The 17,255-nt window shown below is 33.6% G+C and overlaps 1 protein-coding gene across 1 annotated transcript in view; it reads left to right on the top strand.

Annotated features, from left to right (window-relative positions):
* Window positions 1-14,452: 14,452 nt before the first annotated feature.
* The window catches only part of LOC129223069 (translational activator of cytochrome c oxidase 1-like), a 50,192-nt gene continuing 47,389 nt past the window's right edge, over window positions 14,453-17,255 (top strand). The window contains exon 1 of the mRNA XM_054857635.1: window positions 14,453-14,771. Coding sequence (XP_054713610.1) covers window positions 14,510-14,771 — 262 coding nt within the window. The 5' untranslated portion in view covers window positions 14,453-14,509. The remainder of the gene's footprint in view (window positions 14,772-17,255) is intronic.

Genomic DNA, 17,255 nt, shown 5'->3' on the forward strand with positions numbered 1-17,255 from the left:
TCCCCAGGCCCAGGCTTAGTAGGCCTGTGCGGTAATCAGGCCCTGTCTACGCCACTGCAAACAAATGCTGAAAAACCAGGGGTTCCACGAAAAAATTGAGCATTAAAATGGGTTCCACTAATCAAAGAAATTAAGAAACGCTGCACTAAATGACAGATCTGCCCTGTAAGCTAACTATTGAGAGGTTCATTCGATTATCAAATCAATCGAGAAATACACTGCTCGAGTGATTGACATCTCGAGAAGTTCCCAAAAGTGAGAACTAGAGCAGTCCATCGCTCGAGCACTGGAAAATGATAATCGAGAACTTGAGATCTGATATTCGAGAACTTGAGATGTGATAATCAAGAACTCGAGTTGTGATAATCGAGAACTTGTAATCAGGGGTGATTGTAACTCCATGAAAAAATACATGAACTTTTTTTTTAGAATGTGCAGAGGAATTAGTGGATGTTATTTTGATTATTTTCAATGCTTCTTATAACTCGGGGACGGTGCCAGAGGACTGGAAGCTGGCTAACATAACGCCACTCTTCAAGAAGGGGTCTAAAGGTATTGCTGGGAATTATAGACCTGTAAGTTTGACTTCGGTGATTTGTAAGATTTTCGAAACTTTGATCAAAATTAAGATCATGATGTTCTTGGAGACTAATAGTCTGTTGACTAGTTTGCAGTATGGTTTCAGGAAAGGTAAATCCTGTACTACTAATCTATTGCATTTCTATGACAAGGTTACCTCAGCTTTAGATAACAAAAAATGTGTGGATGTTGTTTATATTGATTTTCAAAAAGCTTTTGACAAAGTACCGCATGTTGCTCTTCTCAGCAAGTTAGCTGACATTGGAATAGGAGGAAAAACTTTACTTTGGGTAAGAAATTGGCTTACTGGTAGGAAGCAAAGAGTAGTTGTGAGAGGAAATCACTCTAATTGGAGTGATGTTTTAAGTGGGGTTCCTCAGGGATCAGTTTTAGGGCCTCTTTTGTTTATTATATTTATGAATGACATCAATGAAAATATTTCTGGAAGCATGAATTGTTTTGCTGACGATGTAAAAGTTATGGGGATTGTCGAAAATGAAGAACAAGTAAAACAGCTGCAAGAGGATTTAGATCATATTACTAAGTGGGCAGATAAATGGGGTATGGCAGTTAATGTAGGGAAATGTCAAGTGCTACACTTAGGTCATGGAAATAAGCGTATGAGATATCGTTTACAGGGTTCAGTCATAAATCAGGCAGAAAATGTTATGGATCTGGGTGTCTTTATAAATCAGGACTTCAAGTTTAGTCAACAGTGCAGTATTGCTAGTAACAAAGCCAACAAAATGCTTGGGTTCATCAATAGATCTATTTCAAACAAATCTAAGAAAGTTCTTCTGCCTTTATATAGGAGTTTAGTAAGACCTCATTTGGAGTATGCTGTGCAATTCTGGTCGCCTTATCTGAAGAAAGATATTTTTGTATTGGAAAGGGTTCAAAGAAGGGTAACTAAATTAGTAAGGGGACTCTCAGATTTAGATTATGATACCAGACTTAATAGGCTTAACATGTATAGCCTAGAGCAAAGGAGAGTCAGAGGGGACATGATTCAGTTATTTAAATTTATCAAAATGAAAGATGTAAATGGATTAAATTTTTGCGGGGAAAGCAGGACAAGGGGTCATTGTTTTAAGCTATTTAAATCTCAGGCTAACTTGGAAATCAGGAAAAACTACTACTTTAGCAGGGTCGTGGGCACTTGGAATAGCTTACCGGAAGAGGCGGTAATGAGCAAGGGAGTGGATAGCTTTAAGAGGGCCATTGATCTTCATTGGGGACTAATTAATTGACCAGGACCAGCCTAGCTGGGCCCAGAGCCTGTTGCTGGTCGTCACATTTGTATTTGTATTTGTATTTGTATTTATCAATAGATCTATTTCAAATAAATCTAAAGAAGTTCTTCTGCCCTTATATAGAAGTTTGGTAAGACCCCATTTGGAGTATGCTGTTCAGTTTTGGTCTCCTTATCTTAAGAAAGACATTAATGTATTGGAAAGGGTTCAAAGGCGGGCTACAAGGCTAATAAGTGGACTTTCCTACTTAGATTATGATTCCAGGCTTAGAAGGCTAAAAATGTACAGTCTTGAGCAAAGAAGAGACCAAGGGGACATGATTCAGCTGTTTAAATTTATTAAAACGAAAGATGTTACGGGGCTAAAGTTTAGCACTGAAAACAGGACAAGGGGTCATTGTTTTAAGCTATTTAAATCTCAGGCTAACATGGATATTAGGAAAAATTATTATTTTAGCAGGGTAGTGGAACCTTGGAACAGCTTACCGGAAGAGGTGGTAATGAGCAATGGAGTAGACAGTTTTAAGAGGGCCATTGATCTTCACTGGGGATTGTAAATTGACTAGGACCAGTCTAGTTGGGCCCAGAGCCTGTTGCTAGTCGTCACTTTTGTATTGTATTGTATTGTATTAAACTTGTTCTTCTTTCCTGCATTGATGGAGCCAATATCTTCAGATTTATCCAGATACCTCATTTTTTAAAAGAGAACATGCAAAGTTCAAATGAATAAATTTTTCCAACAAAAAAAGTAGTGAAATGAAAAGTAAGAGTTAACTAGTAAAATTTAATTTAACAAACTAATTTATATTTACGAGGAGCATATTAATAACAATAAAGCATAATTAGAATTAGTTCAATAACAACAGTACGCACGGAGATAAAGATCATAAACCAGAATATAAAATAAAGAAAATATTTGAATACGATCAATTCCTCCTACTGCCATAAAGAACAAAGACGGGAGTCAAAGCTCTTATCTCTTTTCTATTCCTACCTTCCCCCAGTTTACAAAACATGACCGTAGCTTACGATTTATATTTATACCAAATGTCTTCAATTTGGATTTTTTCGTTTCATTAAACATCAATCTAAATTTTACTAAAGTGGGTTTTTCTGAAAATATAGAAGTTCCGGTATTTTCGAAGATGAAGGTACCGGAATTCAAGATGAAAATACCGAAAATCCGGTAAAATACAGGAACACAATCACCCCTGAACTTGTAATAATCGAGTTCTTGAGTGATCTTTGATTATCCAGTGATTTGATTGTGAGAACTCAATTATGCCCATTACTACGCCTTATCAATTAGAAGTGTTCATTTCGCCAAGTTGCAGAGTAGATTTTTTTTAATGAAGAAGAACAATGTAAAATATTTAAGAAGCATACAAAAGAAGACGATAAAATAAATTATTTCAAAAGACATCGAAAAAAAGCAGTGTTGAAAGCCGAAAAGAAAATACTTGGGCCGGAGGGAAAACAAAACATAAACATGACATAGCACGAATAGACTTCATGAGGTTTCAAATTTTCTTCACAACAAAGTTATTATTTATGAAATAAACAACAAAAAATTCGTAACTACTCACGGCAATTGCTCCCGAATTTAATTAAGTAGTTTTAAGTTTGGCAATGTAAAGAGCTCCCGAATGTTAAGGGATTACTCTGCTTTAAATTGCTTGAATAGACTAGGGAAGCAACAATATATGAAACATTGACTCAACTTTTTAAAATTTAGATACATTAGAACAGTTTTAAGCAGCAAGTGCAATAAAATATAAATAAAAGTCTCAAATAACGTACAATTACAGTGCTTTCCCGCACCGCTTGTGAGACAGTTTCGCGAACTTGAGCCGCGGATCCAGGTTTATTAAGGCTTCTAGTAAACTTTCTTTCAGCCATAACCCAAGATTAAATTGATTAAACACTGATAATCATACAGAATTGTTTTTTTCAAACTCAATAACATGCTTGCTAAAATACAAACAGATGACACTTCTCCGATGACACAAAAGCTCGATGCCATTCCTAATGAAAAAAATTAAAAAAAAATCTTAAGGCTTCACTTCAGTCTTTCTTGTTTTGATATTTTATTTTGTATTTTTCACTGTGAACCGTGGAACGAAAATTAAACATTGGCACACGTCGGTCAATGCAGGAACGATCCTGGGTCCGTGGTTACCATATTGGCGGCTTCATCTATATCATGGCGAGTTCTTATCAACATGACGAAATAAAGATGCGATACCAAAAGCAATACAGTTGCAGTTTATTTTTCCTGTTTGGAAACACTTCCTGAAGGAGAATGTTCTTTCCGATTTTAAGTGTACTTTTTTTTCATGTATTTGGTATTTTCAAGAATGGTAAACATCACTAAATGCAAATTAGTATAAGAAAATAAACTGGTTCTTTCTGTATTCTAAAGTTATATATTTTGAATTATAAGAAAACAAACTAAAAGACGTTGCAGTTTTTACGCATTTTTTATGAAATTCCATTTGCACCAAAAAAAAAAAAAATTCCTGAATCACAGATGCTTTTCTTCCCCCTCAAGAACAATAACGTCCCCTCCCCTCAGATGCATCCTCAAAATGAGATCCCCTAAAAAAGACAAAGACCCCTTTTAGCAAACCCTCCTCTCCCTAAAAATTTCAACCACGCTGTCTGCTCTGAAGTCCCAGCACTTTATTTATCTATTTATTTGGAACCTAGACAGCTTCACACAGATGGAGGACTGCGTACCAAGCGCCTTGCCTCCGGACACACACAGGAAAGATTTACAACACTACATAAGGAAATAACACTCAGGGCACAGGCGGGAATCGAACCCACGATCTCCGGCTTGGAAGACGAAGCTTCTACTACAGAGCTGCGGAGGCCCCCTCGTTGTACTAACTGCCTTAATTTTGATAAAATATTGATTGACCCCTTGGGTGCTCACCCAAGAGGGATCGTGGGACGAACCGCGCCGTATAGAAATACTAAGGGGTATCCTGGGTGCTGCTCCCGATTGGGGGGGCGGGGTAACTTCGAACCACGTAGATGCGGAGGGGTGCCCGCCTTGGGGAGATCATGGCGCGCTGAAACATGGAAATTTGTGCGGGGGGGGGGGGTTTCAAGTAGTATTTTCCCTGTTTTATGGGATCTTCTTTTGGAGGGGGTGCACCCTTTGCTCTTAAGGGGAGAGCGGAACCCGTAGATGCAGTAGTTTTGCAAACTGTTTCTGTAAAATAATAATTGTAACATTTCTCATTAGAAATAGTTCATTAAAAATTTTATTTATTTATTTATTTATTTTTTTTTTTTTTGTAACATTTGCATGCTGTTTTTTATTATATTAGTTATAGAGTTGTTTTTCAGTTATATGCATAGATACAGTATACGCAACTTTCAAGAGAAACAATATTAACTTTTGTGTCAAAATGAACTATATATCACTTTATCACTTTTCCAACCCCATACCGTTATACATAACCTTTAAAAAAAGCAGCAATAAATAATTGGATACTGTGGCAATAAATATTGAGAGTTTACAGATTGGTAATAAAATGATATGTATGACTGAGCAAATAGCAAAAGTAGTACTTCCTTGCAAATGAAGAAATTCAGAGGACATTAGTGGACACCCAAAAACAGAAGCACAACCTTAGATGTTGGGCCTGGGGGGGGGCACCTTTATTGAGTCTCAAGCAATTCTCACTAATCCTTGAGCAAGTAAGTCCGTCATTTAGGGGGTTCGGGGCATGGGCACGCATAAGCAAAATTTTAAGGGGGAGGGGGTCAGATATTTTCCCCATGGTTTAGCAAAGTATTTTCCGCATATAAACCGATTTCAGTACAGATTAGAGTTATTAAAATTTGACATTTAATAATAACTTATTCATTATATTGAACGGAGAAATGTTTTTACTTTCTTGCTAGAAAAAAAGTATTAAAAGCAAAGAAGTTTTAATTTCCAAGGTGGGGCTTGAACCCTACTTGTCCCCCCCCCCCCCTGTGGACGAAAGGGGGGAAGGTCGAAAGTTCCCCTTGCTTTGGAAAAATAATGCTTTTTATTAGATATAAGTGGCAAGCGGGCGTGTTTTTCGTTGTTTTCCCCCGAGTCAATTCCTTTTGAGCGTACAATCCCCCCCCCCCTCCATGTAAAATTTCAAAATGAAGAACCGCAGAAAAATATTTCTGGTTGTGCTCTCCCCTAATAGAGAATATGTTAAGAATTTTTCCTCCCTTCCACTTCAGAGAAAACGCAAACCTACCTGACTTAAGGCTACCCACCAATTTGTTACGTTAAACTAGTATTTATTAATTTATTGCAGCGAAAAGGCAAGGAGCAAGTAACTACTTCATTAAGTTACTTACTTAGCCCAATTCATATAATATGTGCATATAAGTATACAAATGGCAAATGTATGTTCAAAGTGAAACTAAAAAAAAAATCCTCTCCTCTCCTACTCTATGATTAACAGACATTAAATTAACGTGACCAAGGGTGCACCCCCCCCCCCCCCCGTTTAAAAATTCCCTACTCTTGATTTTCTCCTGCAATAGAAACTGAGTATTTTCCCCATCGTTCCTTTGGTTCTTTTTGAAATGACGAGCCTGTCAGATGTTTGTACACTCAAAACAGCCTTTATTGAAAAAATTATGACTTTTAAGTAACTAAAAAAAAAAAAGTTTAATGCTGAAAAATGTTTATATAGCAAACGGATTAAGGAGAAAAAAAAACCATAACACTTGTTTAAAATAGAAATGAATTTTCCTAGTAATGTGTTTCATATGATACATAATAGAATTCCGAATGGATTAAAATTTGACCAACTCTTAATGAGACTCTATGTGAAACATGAAGTTAAATAATAATTCTTAATAAAACTATGTAATATATTAAGCTAAATAATTTTCTTGTAAATATACAAGCGTCTCTCGTATTCGTTCCGTGTAGTATCGAAATCGTGTTATACGAGTCTTTTTTAAACTTATTACCTTATTTTTTACACTAATTAATCATGCACATAGTAAAAATCATGTCAATATGAATCGTGTCGTATCGAAACCATGTTAGACGAGACTTAGAAATAATGTAAATTAAGGGATGTCTACCATGTTATATCGAAACCAAGTTTCATGAAAAAAAAAAAGTAAAACCTCATTAGAGTTATCAGACATTAACAGAATGTATTAAACAAAAAAGAAATTTCTTCTTTATTAAAGATAATTCGTGTTATATCAAAACCATGAAGTATTAAATTCAAGTTTCGTACCGTGTAATATCGAAACCGTGTTGTGTAGGGATGAATGCACTACAATAAATTTGTTAAATTCGAACGGCAATTACTTTTGATTGTATTATAAAATAAACCCTGCTAAGTGTGAAGCTTATGCAAAATATAATACTGTGGTTTTATTTTAATTTAGAAGCAAAATTTACCTACTTATAATTGTAATGTGTGCTGTTAAAATGCTAACACTAAAAAATAGAAGCAAAAAGGAAATAATTCATTTATTTTAATGTAAGATATAGCTCACATTGTAAAACAATTATTAAAAAGCCTACAATTACAGCATGTAACCAAATCCAGAATAAAACATTCTTAAAAAGTTGTTAGTATGATAAATTGAGGAATGTCTCCACATTTGTTTTCAGCACTTACATTCAACATGGTGCGAATATTTTTAATGCTATTGCTCAAATGTTCTTGACATAGAAATGAGCCGCTCAGAAGCCAATGCGGTTAAGTCCAAATCACAAAATTTGAGAAAATTAATGTTTTTTGATACATTAGTTTTTAAAATTCTTGGTGTATTAATTTAATTAGAAAAGTGTATAAAATCTTTTTTCGAAATGAAAACTCTGCAAAAAAACAAGATATGTTCAGGATGTGTAAATAAAAACGTAAGTATTTATTGAAATAATGACAGCATCTTAAAAATTTTAGGACTTATACCATTTGGCAGATGAAAAATATAAGAAATTTATGTAAAAATAATAAAATAACATTTATTGTCATAAGTTTTATGTTTATTCATCATAACAAACACCATCTTCTTACGAGTTATTTAAATGTAAATCTTGATCTCTATGTGTTGTTCTTAATGTCCTGTAAAAGTTGTGTTTAATTGGAGGTGTATACTTTAATAAACATATGATGTCTTTTTGTGTTTCTCTTGAAATTGTTCTGAATATAGGTTGAGTTATATTTTTTAAATTCACTGGCCACCTATTTTTTCTTTTTTTTTAATATCAATTACATGAAAGGTATCGTCAAAATTATGTTTGAACTTAATGCTGCTTGGGTTTGACCTTTCCAATTTTATGCATCTCATATTAAGCCAATTAATTGACTGTTAGTCCACTTGTTGATTTTTTTCTGTTGGTAACAGCTTCTTCCAATGGTTTTGTGGAAAGAAATTCTTGTGGATTCTGTCCTGAACATGAATCTGAATACATTATAATTTTTTGAAAATCCTTTGCGTACAGTTTAATGTGTTTAGTTAAACACGATGACACTTCTTGTGAACCCCGCGATGCTTGGGTTATAGGCCAAACATACATGTAGCCCTCGTTAGTCTTTAAATCATGGCAACTAAGATTGTATATAAATAAGTTTCTCTTGTAATAAGCCACTGATGTGGATAGTTTCGGAAATGGTAATGCTTTTTCTAAATCAAAACTAAACGCGTATATTTCGTCTGAAGCTCTTAGTCGATCATTAGCCATACTATTCTATTACGGGCAATTTCTGCATTTCGCAAGTGTTCGTCATGTTCAACTTCAGCTGCATTTTTTTCTTCATCTATTGTAGATTGTTTTTTATTACCAAATAATCAGATTTTGCACAAGCATCTTTTGAAGGTTGCTTAAATTGTAAGTTAACTTTTGTCAAAAATATATGGTAATAAAACTTTTCCTTTACTGGTACAATTTGCTCTTCATTACATTGTTCGACATACAGGTTATACATTTTTGCAATAGAAAGATCTGAATTCAAGTATCTGCCACTGGGATTATGACTTTTTGTACAATGAATTTCTTGTTTTTCAGTGTTGCCAACAAATATCGAAGGAAGAAGAATAATTTAATTTTTATTTCTAAGTTTATGTAAAAAAATATTGATAAAAGGTGGACTTATTCACAATGACTTCTGAAATTATTATACAATATGTTCAGAAGCTATTAAAAAAAGTGCTGTATAACCTTGAAAAAAATAACCAACGAGTAAATCCTTTAATAACTAAAAAGATTGATATTTATTTCGTCAAAATTTCCAAAAATCAGAAAATATCCAAAAATGGACTTAACCGCATTGGCTTCTGAGCGGCTCAAATATGAATATAGCTTAAAATTACTCCTCTGTTAAATTGAAAGGATGATATTTTTTAAATCCCCACGGAAAATACATGTCGAAATGACTATCATGCTAAACTTGTTACCAAAATGTGTATATTATTTTTACCATTAGTACTAATATAGTGCTTTTGTAAAAAACAATAAATTAAAGTACAAGAAAAATATATTTGACCCAAAGAAAGATAATCATTTTCTCTTTTAAGTATAGCTCTGAAATGTAATATTTAAGTACATATTTGAAAGAACTATATATGTCATTGCTTTGATGTGATTTTTGAAACATATCAATAACATATAAGCATATATACCACTACTAATATACACTTAAGTTTTGCTGATACCTTTTATTTAAAATGCAATGTTGATTCAGTTCTCATTTTCTTTTGATTCCCCTAACTTGAACATTTGCTTAATTTCTACTTTCCTCATACCCCTAATTTCTTACACGATAAAATTACAGATAGTGATCTCCAAGTTTTAATGCCAGCATGCCAAAGAACGTTTTGTAAATGTTTTTTTTTTTTTTGACATTGATGAAACTTTACTACTGAACTAACTACAGGAATAACTTAGAGAAGCGTATTCATTCTTGGTGTGATAACAGCAAGAATTTGTTTTAAAATAGAATAATACACAGATTTTTTTTAAGCCGGCTGTGTTACAATTCTAAGCAAAATAATTGTACCAGAAATAAAATATATCTGCGATAGAGTAAAGATGTTCAAACCAAACTTTTTATCTTGAGGGAAAATTAGCCTAAAAAAATGTTAGCATTCATAAAGAGGGTTTTAGTCACAAATTAAGGGACAATATCCCCTTATATTAATTCCGTAAATGCTTTTTATTACAACAGCCACAGGAATCATACATTTACAGTACACTATATGAATGTTGTTGAATGCACTTGAATTTTAACAAATCGGTTTTAAAGCATTATTGCCAGCAAAATTAGGACTTCACAGCAGACTTTAATAAAGTAACTGTCATGGAAGGTCTAAATTCAACTAGTTTGCTTTAAGCTTCCATGAACTCATCCATCTTCTCATTATTCAGGATCAAACATTTGACATTTTGGTAAACTAACATGGAACCCTTCTGAAAAATAGATACATTAATAAACGAAAAATGCATTCATAGTTCACAATACAAATTGGACATTCAACTTTGGGCACATTGAAATAATTATTTTTATACTTATATCCACAGGAAGTTTGTGGTTCAGATGAACTTAGAAACTGATTTCTGACTGCAAAGCATAGACCCACCATTCCAAAGATTCTAATGGTTGTTCTTGCTCATTGAAAGGTCCAGTTAAAGCATTATTACCAGCAAAATTAGGACTTTGCAGCAGACTTTAATAAAGTAACTGTCATGCAAGGTCCAAATTCAACTAGTGTTGTGCTTTACGTTTCCATGAAATCATCCATCTTCTCGCTATTCAGGATCAAACAATTGACATCTTGGTAAACTAACATGGAACCCTTCTGAAAAATAGATACATTAATAAACGAAAAATGTATTCATAATTCACAATACAAATTGGACATTCAAGTTTGGGCACACTGAAATAATTATTTTTATACTTATATCCACAGGAAGTTTGTGGTTCAGATGAACTTAGAAACTGATTTCTGACTGCAAAGCATAGACCCACCATTCCAAAGATTCTAATGGTTGTTCTTGCTCATTGAAAGGTCCAGTTAAAGCATTATTACCAGCAAAATTAGGACTTTGCAGCATACTTTAAATAAAGTAACTGTCATGCAAGGTCTAAATTCAACTAGTGTTGTGCTTTAAGTTTCCATGAAATCCTCCATCTTCTCGCTATTCAGGATCAAACAATTGACATCTTGGTAAACTAACATGGAACTCTTCTGAAAAATAGATACATTAATAAACGAAAAATGTATTCATAATTCACAATACAAATTGGACATTCAACTTTGGACATATTGAAATAATTATTTTTATACTTATATCCACAGGAAGTTTGTGGTTCAGATGAACTTAGAAACTGATTTCTGACTGCAAAGCAAGACCCACCATTTCAAAGATTCTAATGGTTGTTCTTGCTCATTGAAAGGTCCAGTTAAAGCATTATTACCAGCAAAATTAGGACTTTGCAGCAGACTTTAATAAAGTAACTGTCATGCAAGGTCCAAATTCAACTAGTGTTGTGCTTTAAGTTTCCATGAAATCATCCATCTTCTTGCTATTCAGGATCAAACAATTGACATCTTGGTAAACTAACATGGAGGAACCCTTCTGAAAAATAGATACAATAAGCAAAAAATGTATTCATAATTCACAATACAAATTGAACATTAAACTTTGGGCACACTGAAATCATTATTTTTATCCTTATATCCACAGGAAGTTTGTGGTTCAGATGAACTTAGAAACTGATTTCTGACTGCAAAGCAAGACCCACTATTTCAAAGATTCTAATGGTTGTTCTTGCTCATTGAAAGGTCCAGTTAAAGCATTATTACCAGCAAAATTAGGACTTTGCAGCAGACTTTAATAAAGTAACTGTCATGCAAGGTCTAAATTCAACTAGTATTGTGCTTTAAGTTTACATGAAATCATCTATCTTCTTGCTATTCAGGATCAAACAATTGACATCTTGGTAAACTAACATGGAGGAACCCTTCTGAAAAATAGATACAATAAGCAAAAAATGTATTCATAATTCACAATACAATTTGAACATTAAACTTTGGGCACACTGAAATAAACATTTTTATCCACACGTCCACAGGAATTTTGTGCATCAGATGAACTTGGAACTGATGACAGACCGGTGAAAAACCCACAATCTCAAAGATTTCATTCATTGCTCCAACAATGATGCTCACTGAAAGGTGAACTTATACTTCAGGTTTTATTGACAAATGTATCAGGTACCCTACTAATTTAATAGAATAGTGTTTCATGCTTAAATAATTTAGCTCTTAGCAAAACTACAAAAATCTTTCATTTGTTGCTGGACAAAGCTAAAAGTTAAGTAAAGATTAAAAATCTGGCATATAATTTTAAGTAATTAATTAAACAGCTAAATAGTTTCAATTATTTAAGGATTAGGAAATAAGTATTTTGCTCTTAATAAACATTTATTTGTTACACCTCTATAATGCTGGATAAGAATAATACCTAAAATGCATGAATTTTGACGGTAAATTAAACAGCATACTGATTTCTGACACCAAGAATATGAAAATTAATAAATGTTAATTTTTAGCACATCCAGGAAGGCTAACAGGGAGAATATTCAACAAGAAGAAAAGATATGATGGCTGAAGAAGTAATCTTAACTGGAAGAATCCTTTTAGAGTTAATTTTTGAAAGATATTTTGCCAGGAAATAGAACAGCTAAATAGTTTCAACTATGCAACAGGAAAAGAAAATAAATGTCAGAATGAAGTCATTTGATGCTCAACCACACAGGAGACAGAAAGAACCCTTACTTAAGACTAGATCTATCTGAAAGAAAGTTAATTTTGGCAGAAAAATAAATTTGCTGCTAAATATTCCTAATTGTTCAAGGAAGAAAAATGCTTTACAGTACGATATACAATAGCGTTCATTAGAAGCACATCTTTGCACGCTAACGGGAGCATGGGTGCCACTCTAAAAATTGGCTAGGACTGAAAAGTGCGCTCCATTTCGCCACCAAAATGTTAGCGCTTAGTTTGATGTGTTATACATATATAATGCTAATTTTTGATGCTGTAACTACTATATAGTAAAACCAAATTGTAAGATTAAGTAAAAATTAAAACCTAAATAAAAAAATAACATATCATTTTCCAAGATTTTTAGGAGGTAAAAAAGTAGAAAAAGAACCTAATAATAAAATACAATTAAAAAAACTTACTATTTGCTACTGCAGAAAAAAAGCTTCAGATTGTATAGTTCATGTTACATAAATAGTTCATATTTCATACAAAAAAAAGTAATTAAAAAAAAATTCTGGTATGAGATTCTTGGCTATAAGATGCATTGTGATAAAAATTTTAACGAAACTTTCCAGATTAAGATAAGAATGGTTGAAATCAACACATTGAGTATCTTAGTTATTTTTTAGAGAAAAAAAAAAAAAAAAACAGCTTATCTTTTTAACTTTAGCAGATGGGCCGGTTTTTTGTCCTCAGAAGAATAAGACCTTTTTTGAGAGATTCAAAAGTAAAGATTTATTTCATCTATAAAAATCATTTTGAACATGGGAAAAAAAAACCGATGGCCGAAACTTTTGAAAAGACGGAATTCCGTCCCTTGGACGGATGTGTGGCAGCCATGAACGGGAGGAATCTGTCCTTAAGAATAGATGACAGGAATAAATCTCATTCTGGCATTAAATAAATTAATTATCCATCAAAATGGTTTTACTTAATCAAGGAAATTAAACAATTTACTCACGATAACGGATTTCTCTTTGACGCAGATCTATACACGCTAAAGGCTGACAGGAACAATTCTGACAAAAGTCAACACGTCTGAGAAAAATGAATGTTAATTTAAGATAATTAAGCAACTCAGTAGCATCAATTTTGCAAGGAAAAGGAAACAAATAAATGTTTCACAAAGGATAAACGTTTTATGATGTGAATATATGCACGCTTACAGGAAGAATCCTTAAGGACGCCTGAAACAAATGAACGTTAATTTAGGCGGGAAATAAAAGAACCTTAATAGTTTCAATTATTTAAGGGGGGGGGGAAGAAAAGCAAAAATCGCAAGCACACGAGAAACGTTTATTTAATGCACACCTATGCAAGCTAACGTCTAACAACAATTTCCCAATATTAGATTAGATATCTGAAAAACGTCTAATTACGGCATAAATAAATATAAATTTTGCTCTGGATAGAAAGTACAGATGCACAGGATGGTAATCTAGAAAAAAACCTAAGGCTTAGCCATAATAAATCTTCAAATACAAGCTTTTAATTGCATGACCGTTGCAAGCATAAATAAAGGAACATGCTCTTTTTAAAAAAAAAAAAAAAAAGATACAACTTAATATATTCACATAAAAGAAAATGTTTCACTTACTTTCATGCATATTTAATTGTAAAAATATCATCATAATAAAAACAAATCACTTATTATACACTCTTCGAGCCATTTTTTAAACCACGCACGAGGTGCAGGAAGAATCCTTGTCGCCAAGTCTGAGAATGGCATAATTTCGTGCCAAAATATAGGGTTGCCTCTCGTTTATCTGTCAGGATCGTTCCTGCATTGACCGATTTCCAACATTGGCCGATCGCATGCTAGCTCCTCTCTCTTCTGCCCTTTCTGGTGAAATATTTAGCTAATTGCTTTCAACAATGTTGTTTTTTAAATATTACCGAAGTGTGAGACTCTTCAATTTCGTATGTCTAAAAAAATATCAAACTTTTTCAGCAGTAAAATTGTTCAAATTTAACTCTGCGTTTACACGATTTTTAACGCAGTCACAAACTGAAGTACAACAACAACATATTTATAATCATCGCCTTTCTTGGAATGACATAAACATCAATGGTTATGATGTAACAAATGCTTTTATTCGTTTTAAATATATGCGTTTGATTAAGTCTGCAATTAAGGGTGAGTATTTGAATGCAAAGCATGAGCACTTCGTATTTTAATTATATCTAATTTGATTTGTTTGACCTTATATATCGTCACTTCAGAGCAACAGTAAGATATCTTAGTGTTATATCTGTGATTAGACATCTTACTGTTGCTCTAAGGCGACGATATATTGATGAACCTCTTATGACTGTAAAGCAAAATCTCTCCTTATAATTCTAACATGCTTAGTATGAAAGGCAAACGCTCGATTCTACATGTAAAAAAAACGGAGAATTGTACGCTTGATAATTTTGTCACATTGGAAAATACCCCTGATCATTATGCTGTGAATGGGACATCGGATACATTGGGCAAACAGGAAAGGAATTGAAATTTATTCTGTAAGAAAATGAAAATTATGTGAAGAAACAAGAAAATATAAAGTTGTCAATTGCTAAAATTGTTTCTTCTGATCAAAGAGGGTCAGAGGCTTCCAGATAAATCAGACATAAGTGTTAAAGTTGTATTATTGTTTATGTATATTTCTTTATTATTGTTTGGCAACACTAAGTAGTCTTTGGAAGTTTTAAAATGGCGATCATCTAGTTGATTGGAATAAAGTTTCGCTAATAATATCTTCCTCTTTTCATCTTTATAGTTACTTTGCTAAGTAGATACATAAACCTTAATATGTTACGTAAAGTCATTTGGTTATGTAAAATTTATCAGGTTTTGGGCCCAGCACGCTTCCACTGCGTTTTTAAAAGATTAAAAGCAGAGACTAAGTTAAATCCGAAAAAGAAATAGTTCAAAGATGGATTTATCAAGAACTGTTAAGCCGTTATCTGGAGAAGCAGATTTTCCAATGTGGAAACGGAAAGTAAGAGATATATTAGATTATCACGAAGGGGCATTGGACATAATTGATGGTAAATTAAAGAAACCGGAAGAATTACCTAGTACAGCAGACGCTGCAGAAGTCAAGAAGTATGAAATATGCACCAATATGTACCGCAAAGCCAACAGTTATGCCAAGAGTATAATTGCAAGTACAGTAACAGACTCCGTTTATCAAAAGATTATGGAAAAAGAGACAGCTTTTGAAGCTTGGGAAGCTTTGAAAAACGTTGTTTGAAGCTTCATCAAAGGATCAACTGTTCAAAATCTGCAATGAATTTTTTAAGTTTGATTGGATTTTTGGAAATGACATTTCAACCCGTGTTGCACAATTAAGTAGTTTGTGGAATGAGCTGAATAGCGGGCTCATAGCGAAAGGGGAAAATAAACTTCCAGAAATGTTGCTGGTATGCAAAATTCTACATATTTTGCCAAGTAACTTCAAATCAAGTTGGATGCTTCTTGCAAAAGATGAAGAAAAGCCTTTTGAAGATTTGCCTGCTCAGTTAAGTATGTTTGAGCGAAATTTTGCTGACAACAATGAAAGAAGTGAAAAAGCTGCAGAAGCTCTTGTTGTCGCCAAGTCTAAAAATAAAGCGCATGAGAAGAAATTTCAAGCCAAGAACAAGTTAAGCAACAAAAATGTTTGTAATTATTGTAAAATCGTTGGACATTGGGTGAAGTCATGTTCCAAATGGATTGCAGATGGCCGACCTCCTAAGCCAAGCTTGAGCTTCCAGAAAAAGTCCTATAATAATCAAGTGAATATTTCATCACCAAGTACGGCAATGACATCCTATTGTGAAGAAAGTTTCTTATCAGAAAGGGAAACAAGCACATTTTGGATAGATAACAGAGCGACAAGGCATGTTACTAACACATTGATTTATTTTAGCAATTTTGAGGCATTTCCTTCTTCGGGCACCCATACTATCAAAGCGGCAGGAAAAGAAGTGTTGACAGCTTTAGGGAAAGGAAGCATTCTAGTCAAAGCTTCAGTTGGAAGAAATACAGAAGTAATTGAGTTGAAAGATGTCTGGTATGTTCCTGGAATTAGCAGAAATTTGTTTTCTGTGTTAGCTGCTCAGGATAGAAATCAGAATAGTGAGTTTACTTCTACTCCTACTGAATGCTGGTTGAAGATCAACAATGAAGTGAAGCTGTTTGGCACTCGAAGTATATGTGGAACTCTCTGCAGGGCTGCTCTAGAGCTTATGGTGGTGAGTTCGACAACCAAGAAGTTCGAGAATTTCTTCAAATGAAAGGAATTATTCAGAGACTCACAGCACCATACACAGCAGAACAATCGTAGAAATGGCCAGAACGCTAAAGTATTCCAACCAAGAAATCGAATTTCCAGCATTTTTATGGGCAGAGCTTGTTAATACAGCTGCATACATTTTAAACAGAACTGGAATTTCATCCGTGGAAAACGCTAGTCCACATGAATTATGGTTTGGAAAAAGGCCAAGGATAAAACACCTGCGCATAATCGGCTCACTTTGTTATGCTCATGTGCCGGCACAGAAAAGAAAGAAAATGGATCGGAAAGCTGTAAAAGGTTTTCTGATTGGTTATAATGGGGATGAACGCTATAGAATTTGGATAGAAGAAGAAAAA

The sequence above is a fragment of the Uloborus diversus genome, chromosome 5, assembly GCF_026930045.1.
Source record: "Uloborus diversus isolate 005 chromosome 5, Udiv.v.3.1, whole genome shotgun sequence".
In the NCBI taxonomy this organism is placed as follows: Eukaryota; Metazoa; Arthropoda; class Arachnida; order Araneae; family Uloboridae; genus Uloborus; species Uloborus diversus.